We start from the raw sequence: 15,804 nt of genomic DNA on the forward strand, positions 1-15,804 counted from the left end.
ATTATGTTTCATTATATAGATTAATATTCACTATTCAAATGACTTTTGATACCATCGGAAAGGGTTTTTTTGGCTTATGATTTGGTAATCATTAATTAGTTTAGAGTATGTGAGGAATAGACCCACAACTTATAAAAGTCTCAGGAAAAAAATGGCATTGTTTTCATGAATTAAATGAACAGATATTTATCCCACCTACAAGGTCTGTATTCAGATAGAAATGTCTCAAGATTAAGAGGGGATTTATTTCAAGCCTATTTTAATAAGTTGATCTATTTTCTGTTCGTTATATTTAGCTCATGCAAATGTTTGATTTTTACCATTACAAAAATAAGTACTTAAGGAAACCTCTCTCATAAGATTGAAAATGTGTCATTTATATTGCTACATTTCACAGCAAGCTATGATTTAATGAAAGCATTATAGTTTCATAAATATTCAAACTTAGAACACTCATTACATACAATATAGTTTACAAATAAGCTTTACCATTTTAGTAAGAAAGTAAAACTTGAAATTATAGGACTTGCACACAAGCATATGATAAATATGCTACCAGTTTCAATGGCTGGGTAAAGGAGAACAGAACCAGCTACTTTTCATTAGAAGACAAAGCTATCAAAATAATTCTGAAATAATTCCTGTTTACAGAAAACTTGTTTTTCTGTTGGCATTACATTTGTTCATGTGCACAATGCTTAATGCACATTAGACCAATTCTACTGTGCATTAGCATGTCACTACAAAAACCATGCTAATATGGTAGAATTAGTCTACCACACATTAAGCGTCAAAAAAAAAAAAAAGTGCACCGTTGCTACCGCACATTAGCACTAGCTACTGTGCATTTATGTAGTACCTCATGTTAGGAGGTACTAAACAATACTCAGTAGCAATGACATATTAATGAAGTTGTATAGACACACCCAATTACTGGTTATAGTGAACTTGCTACCTACAAATTCAGATTTGGTCTCAAAAGTCTTTGTACCCAAGTTCCTAATCCTGCAAGCACTTCCCCATATAATCACACTTGTGCCAACAGTCCTTGAAATTAACAAAGATATTTAACGAAAGTAAAGCTATGTCATTACTTTGCATTGCAAGATTTGTTTTCAATTCACCACCAGTACTTGCATTACACTTGTATCGTGCAATGCAAATACTGAGTGTATTAAATTTAAACCTGCACTCATCTCTGTTAATTAAGGCCTTACCCTGGTGAGGATTTGTCCCAGCTACAGATACCAGTAGGAAACCCATAGCGTAAACAGGCAAAACAACTGCTCTTCGGTGAGCTCTTTGAATGAGTTGCACTGGAGGAAGTCACAACTTCTAATGGTTCTTCTTTTCACCTGTTTACTCAGGTGCAGTTTATAGACATGGTTAGTGATGAATGGCTGTATTGAATGTTATCAAATCAGGAGTTCATTCTTAAATTTTTTCCTGCCATCCCTAAGCTATGAGCCACCTCCTACATTCACCCATTGCAGTTACATATCTCACAATGCCCAAAATGGCTTAAACCAGAGCTCAGCTGGGCCCATCTAAAAGAGGGACAAGTACATTTCCTGATCTGCAATGCTTGACATTGGTCCCACTGGCTAATCACTGAGAGTGACACCAAATTCAAAGCTTGAGCCATGACAGGAATCCCTGTTTCAGGAATGTGTGCCATTTACAGGAGAAAAAGAGAAGGGTAAGGGACCAGAAAGACCCCACTATGGCCAATCTCTCTCCCCATAGCCCATGCTGACTCTCCCATGCCTTGCCTTTCCTCCCCACAATATTGCCCTGGCCCCCTCAGCCAAGATGCAGCCATCTGAGAAGAAAACATTGTCCAAGCACTCTTCTTCTGTTCCACTGGGTTTACCTAGGGTCACTGTAGCATGAATTAAAGAAGGGATCCAAAGAAAGTTGCCTTGACAGATCCTTAATTCTGGTAATGCTGCAGAAGCACAGCCCTACATATCCCTGAACTGCACAAACCACGCAGTGCCAGCTGGGATGAAAAGGTCCCTTTTTGATGGGAAGGATGGAGAAGACTGTGCCTGTTCATGCCCCTTCTCCTGCCCCCCTGCAATGCCAGCTTGTCGTTTGGCCTCCTCTGGGCTAACTGAACTTTGTCCCGGTGCAGGTTAGCTGCATCCTCGACAGAAAAGGCATCGGCAAGTCCCTAAGGAGGTCCCTAGAGGGAAGCCCCCACTCTTACCTGCTCGGGGGGTCTCCGGGAATCCCTTGATGGCCCCAATCTTCCGCAGCTGGAAGACTTTCAGAACATCCTGGCAGCTTCGCAGATGCTCGCCTCTTCCAGGCATTAACACAGCAAACAGGAGGATGCTGGAGAGCAGGCTCTTGCTTCCCATCTCCTAGCAGCCGCAGTCCCAGCGCCAGCCGCACCTCAGCGATCTGTCCCAAGTCCCGCTGAAGAGCGCTGTGCCCCAACTCCGCCCGTGCGGAGGGCGAGGCTGTGATCCCGCTGGCAGCAGCGCCTTTTGGCTCATGCAACAGCCAAGTTTGCCTCGGGGCCCTGCAGATGGAGCAGAGCAGAAAGTCTGCGGAGGATGCGCCTTCTGTCTCGGGAAGCTGAGAGCCGGTGAAGCTCGGCCCTCCTTCCTGCAACTAAAAGCACCGCTGTCCCTGTCCCTGCTCTCGCTCCTGCCAACAAGCGGGTGCGAGCCCTTGCGCCTGGCCCAGGAGCTATGCACCGGCGCGCGCGGCAGGCCCCGCCCCTCTCCGCCAGGCCCCGCCCCCGCCTGACCTCATCATCCTTAAGGAAACCTCCTTGCTGCGGTCCGGGGCATCTACTCCAGCAGCGGGGCAGCGCCCACGGGCCAACCTCAACCCTCCACAGCAACTTTTATAGCTGAAGTTCAAGATCAAAACAGACTGCGTGTTGCCAGCGGCGCAGATCACTTTTAAAAGACGCCTATCGGCCTAAAAAAAAAATCAAACTTTTACACGGACGTACGAACCCTCCTGGGTTTGTCTTTTTTTTAATTAACTGATACTTTAACATGTTCCTATTTAAAAGTGTTTCCCGTTTTGCTTTTTGAAAGACCTACGCAAACAAAGGGGAGCTGCCTGACAGCACATGAAAATGATATCAGACATGATGCTGTCCAGTGAACAAAGTAAATGGGAATGAACCAGTTTGTAATATTCTTGCACGATGTTTGAAACAGATCAAGAACTGACAGGCAGTGTTACAATTACATGGATGGATTTGACTTTAAATACCAGTTTGTTTTTCCTATGAATGCTGAATTCTGATCATATGGCTAGACAGTAAGATTGCCACAAAACCTCCATTTTCAGATGCTGAAATAATTTTGATTTAGAGAACACACAATTAAACCTGAATTGTTTTCTCTAAATAGCTTCATAGGAGAAACATACGTTTTATTCTCCACTAGTCATCCAGTTCCTCAGCATACATCATGTCCTATTTTATCCTTAATAGCAAATTCCCTTCAAGGTCCAAACAGTTTTTGGTAGTTTTGTTTTTCTGTTTCCACTTCCGCTTTGCGCAAGGTGATTTCCCCCCCCCCCCCTTTTTCCCTAGTTTCTGATTTTAGTTGTTTCTACTACAGGAAAATATTATACAAGGGTCATTAAAACAGTATACTATTTAAGCCTTATCTTGTACAAGTTCAAAAATTCCAAAATAAAAAAAAATGTAAGACACTAATTGTTATTTAAAAGGAAAAACACTAGTTTTCATGTATTTTACATTTCACTCCATTTATTATTTTGTATGGCTATACTTCATAGAATTTAGAGCCACAAACCAGTCTCAGTGTTGTGCAGTATGCAAAGACAAATCAAAAGCAGTCCCTACCAAAAAGAGTTTAATAATGCTAATTTATGCAAGCATAAGAGACAGGAGATAAGAGAATGACAAAGAGAAATACATAGAAATGAAAGTTAAGACGACAAGACTGGGAAAAGAACAAGACAAATGATGGGTAAAGATTTTCACAAACCAGCAGAATAAACTCTGCCAATTTTTGTAAATATCACAGGGAAGTATTCAAGCAGGATGAAGAGAACAATGTAGCAGTGTTGCAGATGTTTACAAGGAGAACATTCAAAGTGTAAGGGACGACATGGACCACTCCCCAGTCTATGCAGGTCATTCTGGACCCTAACTGTCCCCTCCAGAGTATCTGCAATTCCACCTACCTTGATGTCAACCTCAGTTTTGCTAACCCATGCACTTGATCCCATCATCTAAATTAGTAAAGATGTTGAAAAATACCAAACCCAGGACAGTCCCCTGGGGAACCCCACTTGATACCTCCTAACTGGGTATTAAGGCCCTGGGCACATCCAGATATGCTTTTACATGTACCTAAACTTAATGTCAATTTGCCTAAGATGCATTAAGGTGATTTAGGTGCACATCTACACATGCACGTGCTAAGGCACGTTAACACAGTGTGGGTGTGTAGAAAGACTTCAGACTAAAGTTAGTCCCAAGTCAGTCAACATATGCAGTATTAATATGCCTTCGCACAGGCTTGTCCAACATGCGGCCTGCCAAGCCATTTTCTGAGGCCCGAGGTCCCTTGTTCGGGACAGGCAGGTGAGGGAAGGCAGCTGCTCACCCCCCCCGCAGGGCCAGGGTCGCATAACCTCCCACATCACATGAGCCAGGTCCTGCTGCTGCCCCGAGGGCTGCGCAACATGGGGCTGCCCCAGCCACACCTGACAGAATGAACTGGGGACAGCACCCACTTTTACTTGTCTCCAACTCGGCCCCTTGAGCCCAGTGTCCCGCCTGCCTCCCAGAACCCATGGGGCTCCATGGCCAGGGGCAGGCTGGGAATGGGGCATGGCGCAGGGCAGCCCTAGGGGGGGAGGGGCCTCAGCAGGCCGGGGCCTGGCGTGATATCCGTGGGGCCAAGCGGAGGGAGCTGGTGTCTGCCCAGCCCCAAACTCTGGATTTGCAGCACTGAGGCCACCAGGGCTGCATGCACAGGTGGCCAGGCACTATGGTGAGCGGGGCTGTGCAGGTTGGCGGACAAGGGGCTGCAGTGCAGCAGCCACTTTGCTCTGCCCCCCTCCCCCCCTCTTGGGCAGCACCAGCTTGTAGGGATGTGCTGTTCAAGGGCAGCTCAAAAGTGGGGTGGGGAGGGAATTGTTGCTCCCTGCAGCTGCGCTGGTTGCTATTCTCCTGCCGCGGCCGCTGCCTGCGCCCTCCCAGGGGCTGTTTGCCTTCTCCGCGGGGAAGCACGGAGGAACAGAGCAACCCATGTTTCCCTGAGGCCTTCCCCTGCCAGGAGCTACCCTGGGCAAACCAGGTCTGAGACCCTGCCAGGCTGGGAACCAGCCTCGCTTCTGCAGTTCCACCATCACCCTTCTCACGCAATGGCTGGGCCCCAGCCACGCCTGCCTGGGCGCTGCCAAGACTTTGGGCAGTGGTGTTTCTCATGTGGACAAGGCCTGGGGAAGCAGTGGCATACGCAGCCCCTTGGCCTGTGTAAGAGCACCGGCTACATGGGTTTGGTCACATATTTTAACACGGCTGTCAAATATCTTCTGGGGCTGCCTTCAAATGGTGGTTGTGGTAGGCAGAAGGGGGGCCCCAGCTGTTGGGATGACTGGTCCAGGATATCATTTGTTGTAGTTTGTCACTAGCTGAGCACAGGTGGGGTTTTATGCTAGCTTTGTCTTAATTCAGGCTTGTCCAACATACAGCCCACAGGGTGATAAAATATGAATATGGCTCGCCAGCCCACTGGGTGATAAAAAGTTCATGATCCAGCCCAACATTCAAAAAGGTTGGACACCCCTGCTTTAGCACATCTACATGCGCATTAAGGCAATTTGGCTATTCACGCCTAAATTTGATACCTGGTTTTGCAGGTATAATATTTAGATGCCAGTAGCCTGAAATCACCATTTTAAGATGCATAAAGGGCACACACAGGTAGATCCATACCTTTAATATGCCTTTAAAATAGCTAATCTGCCTTATATCAGCTAATGTGCCTTATATCAGCTAATGTGCCCATGCAGGACTACTCCTTGACTGTGATGAACTGACCAGTTACGTATCTGTATTAAAATGCTTTAGTCTCCAAGGAGGATCATTCTGCATTGATCCTGTCCTGCAGGGAGCAAACTAGAAAAGCCAAAGCTGCAACTGAACTCCAACTAGCTTTGAGCATCAAGGACAATAAAAAGTCCTTTTTTCAGATATGCGGGGAGCCGGAGGAAAAGAAAGGGCAACACTGGACCCCTGCTGAACCAGATGGGGCAACTGACACCCAGGAAAAAACCAACCTATTAAATGGGTACTTTGCGTCGGTCTTTCAACAGTCCCATGGGACGCCCATGCCCGCTACGGGACAGGGAGGTCTGGGTGAGGGAAATGCCCTGCCCTCCATTAATACTGACCTCATGAAGGAACATCTTCAGAAGCTGGATACCTTCAAGTCAGCTGGCCCTGAAAATCTACACCCCAGGGTACTCAAGGAGCTGGCTAGCATTAAAGCCCAGCCTCTGGCATGCATCTTTAAAAACTCCTGGTGCTCTGGTGCAATGTCCAAAGACTTGAAGGCCAATGCGGTGCCTATCTTCAAGAAAGGGAGGAAAGTGGATCTGGCAAACTATAGGCCCATCAGCCTAACTTCTATCCCGGGGAAGGTCGTAGAAAAGTTTATTAAAGAGGCCATCCTTAATGGACCGGCAGATGCCAACATCCTAAGGGATAGCCAGCATGGATTTGTTGCAGGTAGGTCTTGCTTGACCAATTTCATTACCTTCTACAACCAGGTGATATCACCTGGATAAGGGAGAAAAGACTGATGTCAGATATCTTGCCTTCAAAAAAGCCTTTGATCTGGTATCCCATGATCACCTCTTGGCAAAACTGGCCAACTGTGGCCTTGGGTCCACCATGATCCACTGGCTGGGGAACTGGCTCCGTGGTTGAACCCAGAGGGTTGTAATTGATGGCAGTCACTCATCGTGGTGTCCTGTGACCAGTGGGGTCCCCCAAGGCTCTGTCCTTGGACCCACATTGTTCAACATCTTCATTAATGATGTGGACATTGGAGTCAGAAGCAGACTGGCCAAGTTTGCCGATGACCCCAAACTTTGGGGCAAAGCATCCACACCAGAAGACAGGCAGGTGATCCAGGCTGACCTGGACAGGCTCAGCAAACGGGTGGATGAGAACCTGATGGTGTTTAACACCGAAAAATGCAAGATTCTCCATCCTGGGAGGAAAAACCTGCAACACCCTTACAGGCTTCGCAGTGCTACGGTGGCTAGCACTACGGAAGAAAGAGACTTGGCGGTATCATTGACCACAAGATGAACATGAGCCTGCAATGTGATGCTGCGGCTAGTAAAGCGACCAAAATGCTGGCTTGCACCCATAGATGCTTCTCAAGCAAGTCCCAGGGTGTCCTTCTCCCCCCGTAATCATCCTTGGTGAGGCTGCAGCTGGAGTATTGCATCCAGTTTTGGGCTCCACAATTCAAAGAACGTGGTGAAGCTTGAGAGAGTCCAGAGAAGAGCCACACGCATGATCAGAGGTCAGGAAAACAGACCTTACGACGACAGGCTGAGAGCCATAGGGCTCTTTGGCCTGGAAAAGCACAGGTTCGGCGTGATCTGATGGTCACGTATAAGTTTATCAGGGGTGACCACCAGTTTCTGGGGGAACGTTTGTTCACCAGAGTGCCCCAAGGGATGACGAAGTTGAACGGTCATAAACTGCTACAGGACTATTTCAGGCTGGACATCAGGAAGAATTTCTTTACTGTTTGAGCCCCCAAGGTCTGGAACAGCCTGCCATCAGAGGTGGTTCAAGCGCCTACATTGAACACCTTCAAAAGCAAATTGGATGCTTATCTTGCTGGGATCCTATGACTCCAGGTGACTTCCTGCCCTTTGGGCAGGGGCTGGATTCCATCTTCCAAGGTCCCTTCCAACCCTAAAGTCTATGAAATATGTGAAATATATCTTGACACATAATGAGGATGTCATGGGTGAGCATATCAAAGTCTTTGCTAAAGTCAAGGTATACTATAGCCACTACTCTCCCCTCATCCACAGAGCCTGTCACTTTATCATAGAGAAATCAGAGTGGTCAGGCATGACTTGCTCTTAGTGAATCCATTTCTGATCACCCAAGTACTTCACAATGGATTCCATGAGGATCTGTTTTCATCATCTTTCCAGGTCCAGGCTAGTCAGTCTTTTGAGTTTCCTGGATCATCCTCCTTCCCCTTCTTAGAGACAGGCACTATATTTCCCCTTTTCCAGGTGTCTGGGACATCTATGAGTTCTCAAAAAGGATAGTCAGTGCCTCCAAAATTACCTTGCCAATTCCTTTAGTGCCATGGGGCGCATCCCATCCAGCACTGCCAATTTGAAAGTATCCAGCTTCTCCAAGCAATTCTTAACTTGTTTTATCATTACTGTAGGTTGTCTCCTCCCTTATCTCTGATGCCAACTGCACTCATTATCTGATTGCTACCCCTATTTGTGAAAACTGAAGTAAAAAAGGTATTAAATACTTCAGCCTTCTTTGTATAGTCAGTGATCAGCAGGGATCCTGGTTTTACATTTCCCACAGAAAAAGAGAAAACCATGGGTTTCCCCTTTCTATCAGAGAAAACGCAGATTTCTCCATTTAGCAGATGAACCCGTGGATTTCCTGCTTTTGCAAAATGCTCTGCAGGCTGGTTGAACTTCAGCCTGCAAGAGCTATTTGCGAACAGGGAGGGAAATGCCCAGCCCTGCCTGGAGGGGAAGGAGAAGGGGGAGGGGAAAGGGCAGGGCCTGATGCTCTCAGTCACTTACCTCAGGCTCCAGGAGCAAAGAGTGAAGCTGAGCTGAGCCGGGGTCTCCACAAAAACCAGCCGCAGAAATGCAGGTAGGTGCTGCTGAGAAATGGAGTCCACTGCAGGCCTGATCCAGCCCACAGGCCAAATTTTGTCTGCCCCTGCTCTAAGGAATCTCTGGTCTTCTTATTTTTGACATACCTATAGAATCCCTTTTTACTGTCTTTTGTGCCTTGCTAGCTACATCTCAAGTTGTGCCAAGGCCTTCCTAATTTTCTCCTCGCATGCCTGTGCAAAGCTCTTATACACTTCCCTGGTACTATGGCCAAGTTCCCACTTTTTATAGTATTCCTTTTTGACTTTCAACTTCTTGAAGAGATTGCATTCTACCCAGGCTGGTCTCCTGTTGCAAACAAGCACAGAAGAATGAGAAGTGCTTCTGTGCCCTTGTAAGAGCCTCCTTAAAGTACAGTCAACTCTCTTAGACTGCCTTCCCCCTCTGAATTGCCTCCCAAGGGATCCTGTTCACTATCTCCCCTTACATTACGTAGGAAGGATTTCCTCTCATCAATTTTAGATTAAACTGGACGTCTCATTGCTCTCATATGATGGGTCAACGGAACAGATCTTATACATAAAACCTCTATAAAGGCCTTCAGTTATATTCTTCTCTTAAAGAAAAAGGAAAGAAAGCTTAGACCTGTTAGAAGGAAATAAGTAAAGAAAAAAACAAACCCCCAAAGTACTACTAACACAAATAAAATAAGTACTTTATTTCAGGAATCAATGTGCTTTTTTAATTGCATGTAGGACTTGGTAATACCTCTTCTAGAAGACATTATTACTAAGCAACAAACCCGTTCTAAGTCAGTGAGGGACTTCAAAAAAGAGATCATTAAAGCAGCCACTTTGTCTTACGTGGATATGGAATTGCTTCCTAAAGTAAGGTCTTATCCAGCACCTTGCATAATAATGAGGAGAGTGATTAGGAATACTAAACTATTAAAGCAGACCCCCAAGAAAATACAAGAAAGAATGAAAGCATATAGCAGCTATACCAGACATGAAAAAGCAAAAAATAGAGATAAGGACACAATCTAAGAAACTGTAGGAATGAAATTGCAACAGGCTAAGAAATGCATATTCTTACCTATTGCTACATAAAAATAGATACAATTTTCTACTTAAAATATCTCAAGTTCCATCTTCTTTTGCAGCTGCTCAGATACTTGCAGACAATAACAAATGATTTTAGAAGACCCTAGTGGCTTAAAAAAAATGGACCTATTTTTTTCCAGATAAAAGTTAGATCTTTTGCAACTAAGAATGGGATTCAAAGTCCTGCAGTCCTCTTGAATAGAATGAGGGAGACAGAAAGGTTTTCTGTTATGTATAAAGTATAGCCCAAACACGTGAAGCTCAGATCTTCAAATGTTGAGCAAGATTTTTCATTGGTCTTAAATCTAACTTCTAAAAAAACTTTGGCACAGAAAAGTCTGGGTCATTAATTTTGACTTAACTGAAATATTGGACTCAATTCTCAGTTTTATAACTGAAACTCCGCTGATTTCAGTCTAAGTGAATGTAAGCTGGCTCATAACATCTGTAAATGAAGAAAGTATTTGAGAGAAGCTCTCCCCCTATTTACCGTTGTATGCATAAAGAATTCAAACACCTTGATGCGAGATGTACTTGTTGAAAAACGTTTAATATGGAGGCTACAATCTCACCATACCAATCTTCGTCTGTCCAAACCAAAACCTGTTTCCCCAAGATTTCCTCACATCAGCTCAAGCTCAACATGGCTAAAACAAAGTTCTTTCCACCTCTAAGTTCTTCACTTAGCTTTCTTTTCAATCCCTCTACACAATACCACTATAACAGCTGGTTTTTGCCTGTAACTTGGGTTTCATCTTTGACCCAGACTAAATCATGCATATTCTTTCAGAACAGCCTCTAAGATACAGCACATCCTATTTATTCACACATCTATAATTGTCAGCGGCTTCTCACATAGATTTTCCTTTTCACTTGATAAATTCAGTCTTCCCCAACTTATATCCATTTAGAATGCCATTGGAAAAATTATTTTCCTAGTGTGTGTCTTTGATCACATGCCACTCTTTTACATTTCTCTCTGGTATGACACGGTAGAGGGAGGACAAAGTTACATTACTTGTCTTTACTTCCAAATCTCTTTCATTGCTTCTTTCATTCTGTGGCCCATGATGCCAGATTCCATCTCCCATTTGTTTGATAAAACAAGCACTTCCATACTTCCTTTTGTGTTACTTTTCACACTTGAAGGAATCCCCTTTAATCATCCACAGTAAGTTACCTCATTGTTTTCCTTCAGGTCCTTTCTTAGCTGTAGACCCTACAAAATGCTGGCTGCAATAAAACCCGGTGTATGCCAAACCCTAAACTATCATGTAGGCCATTATTAAAGGTACAGAAACCCATACCAGTATACTTGATGCCAAAACAAGACTGTCTAGTGAAACAAACTTTTATTTGAAGCCTTAATTCAATTTTTAAAAGAGTAGAAATGCACATAATTTTTACTATTAGTTAACAAACAAACAAAAAAAGAAGTTTAAATATATTTTAAAGGCAAACCTTGCTTAATTAGTAATGCTCACTTGATTCAAGTAACATTTTTTATTTTATTTTTAACTGAGAGAGTAAAGCACTAATAGGTAACATTTAGGTACAAGTACAAAATAATTTCAGGCCTTGGTTACTTGGATTGTGTATGTACAGTGTATGTATAGTACAATACTGTGTAAAATTAAGTGAAATATTCTGATCATATGATTGTCGTCATATGATGAAGGAAAAATCCCTTTAGTTTGTTAATTTTAAATTTGAATGCAAGGGAGAGACACAATCAATAGTCATTGAATGTAATGGAAAGAAACAGTCTTAAAAACAGGGAGCAGAGCCTATAGCTCTTATAGAACCTGCAAGGAGTCAGCCTATAGCTGACTGTCCCAGATACAAGGCAGCAGCGTAAAAATGTGGTCAGACATCTAGGATGGCTGATGCACGCAAGGGCAGCAGCAACTTTTGATGCTGCAGGAAAACCATTTTTTATTGCCTCCCACCCCCATCACCACCTGGGGCGATTGCCCCCATTGCTCTACCCCAGTTACATCACTGATTCTAGGCTATGTTCATGCTACCTTTGCGCTCTCTCTCTGACAAGAAATTCTGAATTATTTTTTGTACAGTGGCCTGATGTTAACAGAAGTGGAAAGTGTTCTCAACTCACAGAAGCCTACATGTCAAACAAGCGTCTGGGAAGTGTTACCCCTCAGCTCCATGTTCTTGGAGAACCCTGACGCAGCACGCAGCCTGTCCGACTCACAAAGAATTTCCACCCCCCTCCCCACCTCTACCTGAACAAGAACTGATTATGAAAGACAATGAAGATGCAGTGGGAGATGCACCTAAAACTCTCCAGATAAGGGTGAGAAGAATGAAGAACTACCCTAGGTCTCACTTGCATCCCAGATGACAATTCACTTACATGGGAGATGGAGAACAGAAAGCCTGCAGTGAATTTTAGAATCAGAAAAGCAGGGGAGCACTGCATGATGGGGAATCTGTGCTCCAAATGCTAATCAATGCACATTTACACAGACCCAGCTCAGCATTTATCAGACCAATTCTAATCTGGATTTACAAATGATTTTCCACCCTCCCCCTCCCCCGCACATACACACCTCATCTAACCAGAACTAAGCAGAAGTAAAGTTTAATAGGCATCTCAGGCCGTACATTCCCTGGGCCCACTATGGGAGGCCTATTTAAACTTGATTGACTAAAACTCGGTCACCAGGTTAGGGAACGCTGAGGCAAAAGACTGAGTCGAAGGGGGTATGGGCAACATCTGAACAATGGTTAAGGGCTCATCATAGCATCCAGCCCGTTGGAGCCCTGACCACAAATGCTATCATACTTTTCCTGGGATGACTGGTAGAAGTCCTCCCCACAAAGTTTATGAATGCTCCAAGTAATCCCCTTAAGTCTGTTAAAAGACTACAGTAAGATCTGGAAAAGTCATGCTAAGCTGAGGCTTGTTCACAACAGGTAAAAATCCAAAACCCTGATGCTGCAAGCTATCTATTCTTTCTGAAGAAATAATGAGGCATCCCATCCAGTATATCTGCTATCCATAAGAATTTCAAGCTGGCTCCTAAGTGTCTGGTTACTCATTAAAACTTATGTTTTTCCTGGTTGTTAATCAGGTTCTTGAGATGTTCCAAACCAGATAACCCCTTGCCAGTAGAAAAGACAATTATTTACACTATTAAAAAAATGCTTTGAAGAAGCTGAAATGAGGGTATAAAAATCTGTAAAAAAGCAACAAAGTTGTGCTTCAAGAGGAGAAATCTCTCTGACACCATCAGCTCTTGTTCCCAAGAAACTGGAAGAAACAGATAGTCTCCCTTAGAGGATTCTGGGAAGAACTTTACCTGTTAGCATTAGAACCCGAGTGCCTTGGACTGGTGAGATCCCAGCTCTCGCTCTCTCTTTTCTCTCTAGGCATAGATTTCTGAACCTAAACTGTATTAGTTAAGCTTGAGCTAAGTTTCCTCAAATACTTAGTGAAACCAGGGTAGTATTGTAATTGTTTGTGTTTGTTTTCCTTTGCATGTCTATTACTACTAGTACCATTATATATTTCATATACTTAGCAATAAATAACTTCTATAGTCCAACTGGTGGTAACTGGGTGTATTTTTCCTTCTTTACTTTTCCTTCCCCACTTGCTCTGCAGCAATGCTTCTTTTACCTAAGCTAAAGATCCCTGTGAAGCCCAGAAATACTGTGGGATCTGCTCAACAAAAGGCTACCACTACTATGACAGTTAAGACCAAAGATTGGGACATGCCGAGTTTGAAACACATAAGGGGATCAGCTTGTACAGGCTGATTGACCCAGTTTGGATCAGACATGCCCTTATGAACTGAATGCTGGCCCATGAGGGTTGTCAGCTGGACACCCAGTCAGATTCAGAGGCATTCTGTTTACCTGCGTGCTTGTGTCTGACTGCATTTTATTGTTGTCTTAATGAACTGATTCCTGGCATACAAGGGTGTCAGCCTGTCCATGGTGATCAACCCGGCCGGGTCAGGCATGTCACGTTAATCTGTTTGTTCACGTGTATGACTAATTTGGTGACTGGAGGAACCCAGCCCCATTGAAACTGAATCCTGCAAGATAGCTCCACTGGGGGTGAGGACTTGCAGAAGGGAGATCTACAGCTCCATATAGAAAGACAAGTAACACAAGCAGCACATTGACAGAATTACAAAAACTCTAGAAACTTGTCCCTGATAAATGAGCACACCCCAAAGTGATAGGCAAATCTGGTAACAGAAGTGGGTCAAAGTATCCTCAAGTAGAAAAGACATTGGATTTTGATCTCTCTGTTTCTGGGCAAATTTTCTAGCCACTAAACTATTGCATAAAAAAATTACATCTCTGGCTATCTTTTAAAGGCATATATTAGCTGTTACTAGACATGTTAAAAGCCTGCTCCTGCTAATATAAACAGGCATGCTCTAAAACAGTAGTTTTCACCTGTGGTCTACGGACCCCTGGGGTTGTGCAGACTATGTCTATGGGTTCCACAAAAGACAACTATGATCAATAAAAATTAATGTGAATACCCACACCTACAATTCAGAATATTTCCCACCTCCATTTACAATTTCCAAAGGGCTCTGCGCCTTCATTTGAATTTTTTTTATGGATCTGCAAATGAAAAAAGGTTGAAAACCACTACTTTAGAACCTCTGGATTGAGCTGCTCAGATAAGGGACTCACCCCCTAGGCTTCTCTCACCTAGCAAAGTACTCCAGTCTTCCCAGCAAAGTGCTCCAATCACCAGGCCACAGGTTAGTATTGACCAAAATCCTTACCACCCTTCTCTTGACTACCCAAGAAAGGACAATGTGGGTCCCGGAGAAAAGTAAAAGCCACAGTATATGTGGTTCAATGAGATGGATATGTTCCCCTAAAACAGCATTTCTCAACCCGTGGGTTGGGGCCCAAAAGTGGGTCAAAAGAATAAATGGAAGGGTAATGAACAAACTTTAAAATTAACATGCCTGAATTTACTGTGCAGTAATTCAGGTGCATTAAACTGTTCCCGGGCACACATCTGCACGAACCTGGGTCAGGAGCGAATTGAGCCTGACAGGAGCAGCCTAGTCCAGGGCTGCTCCTGCCTTGCTCTGCCCCCTGCAGTAACCAGAGGAGCTCCAGGCTGCCAGGAGACTATGGGAGCAGCCCTAGGCTGGCAGGGGAACAGGGAGCCAGTTCTTAGCTCCAGGGGCCCGTGGGGGAGCCACCCCAGCTCTGGGGACTGTCATGGCAGCTTACAGCCATGCATCCCCAGTTGTCATGGGAGCTTACAGCCATGCAGTTTCCCCAAGCTCTTTGTGGCTCAGAGCTGCCCCTGGAGCTTAGGGCTTAGCCAGGCAGCAGTTGTGGCTCCCTGCTTCCTGGGCTGGCCGGGAATGCACATTGTAGACGCTGACCGGGAGCAATTTGCTTGCAGTCAGTGTCTACATGTGAGCTTGGGCACATTAAAGTGCTGTTTTCTAGTACCTGTATCTGTCAGTACTAGCAAATGGTTAAGTTAAACTACTGCACGGTAATTGATGCATACATGTAGACAATTACATTTTACTGCACATTTGAATAATGCGCAATGAAGTATGCATGTAAATGTGTCCACAATGCTGAACTTGTATAGTGTGCAACTGCCACAGCTGCACTTACACAGCAATGTACCTGCTGCGTAAGCATATGAAAGTTAGGTAAGTATTTCAACCTTAATTTCAGGAATCCAACTAGCCTTATACATGAAAAAGCACCCACTTTCTCGGTCCTAGTTATTTCTAGAAATGCACAGAGACACCACTTTAGTCAGCTCAGTAGTTTTAAAGTAAAACAGAGATGAGCATGGCATTTAGGTGCCTTC

At 44.3% G+C, this 15,804-nt stretch overlaps 1 protein-coding gene across 1 annotated transcript in view; it reads right to left on the reverse strand.

Annotated features, from left to right (window-relative positions):
* Positions 1-15,804, reverse strand: part of GPC5 (glypican 5) — a 1,214,889-nt gene that overhangs the window by 1,163,829 nt on the left and 35,256 nt on the right. Inside the window, exon 4 of the mRNA XM_090023649.1 lies at positions 2,213-2,530. Coding sequence (XP_089879775.1) covers positions 2,213-2,366 — 154 coding nt within the window. The 5' untranslated portion in view covers positions 2,367-2,530. The remainder of the gene's footprint in view (positions 1-2,212; positions 2,531-15,804) is intronic.

Source organism: Crocodylus siamensis, chromosome 1 (assembly GCF_052110815.1).
Source record: "Crocodylus siamensis isolate JL-2025a chromosome 1, ASM5211081v1, whole genome shotgun sequence".
In the NCBI taxonomy this organism is placed as follows: Eukaryota; Metazoa; Chordata; order Crocodylia; family Crocodylidae; genus Crocodylus; species Crocodylus siamensis.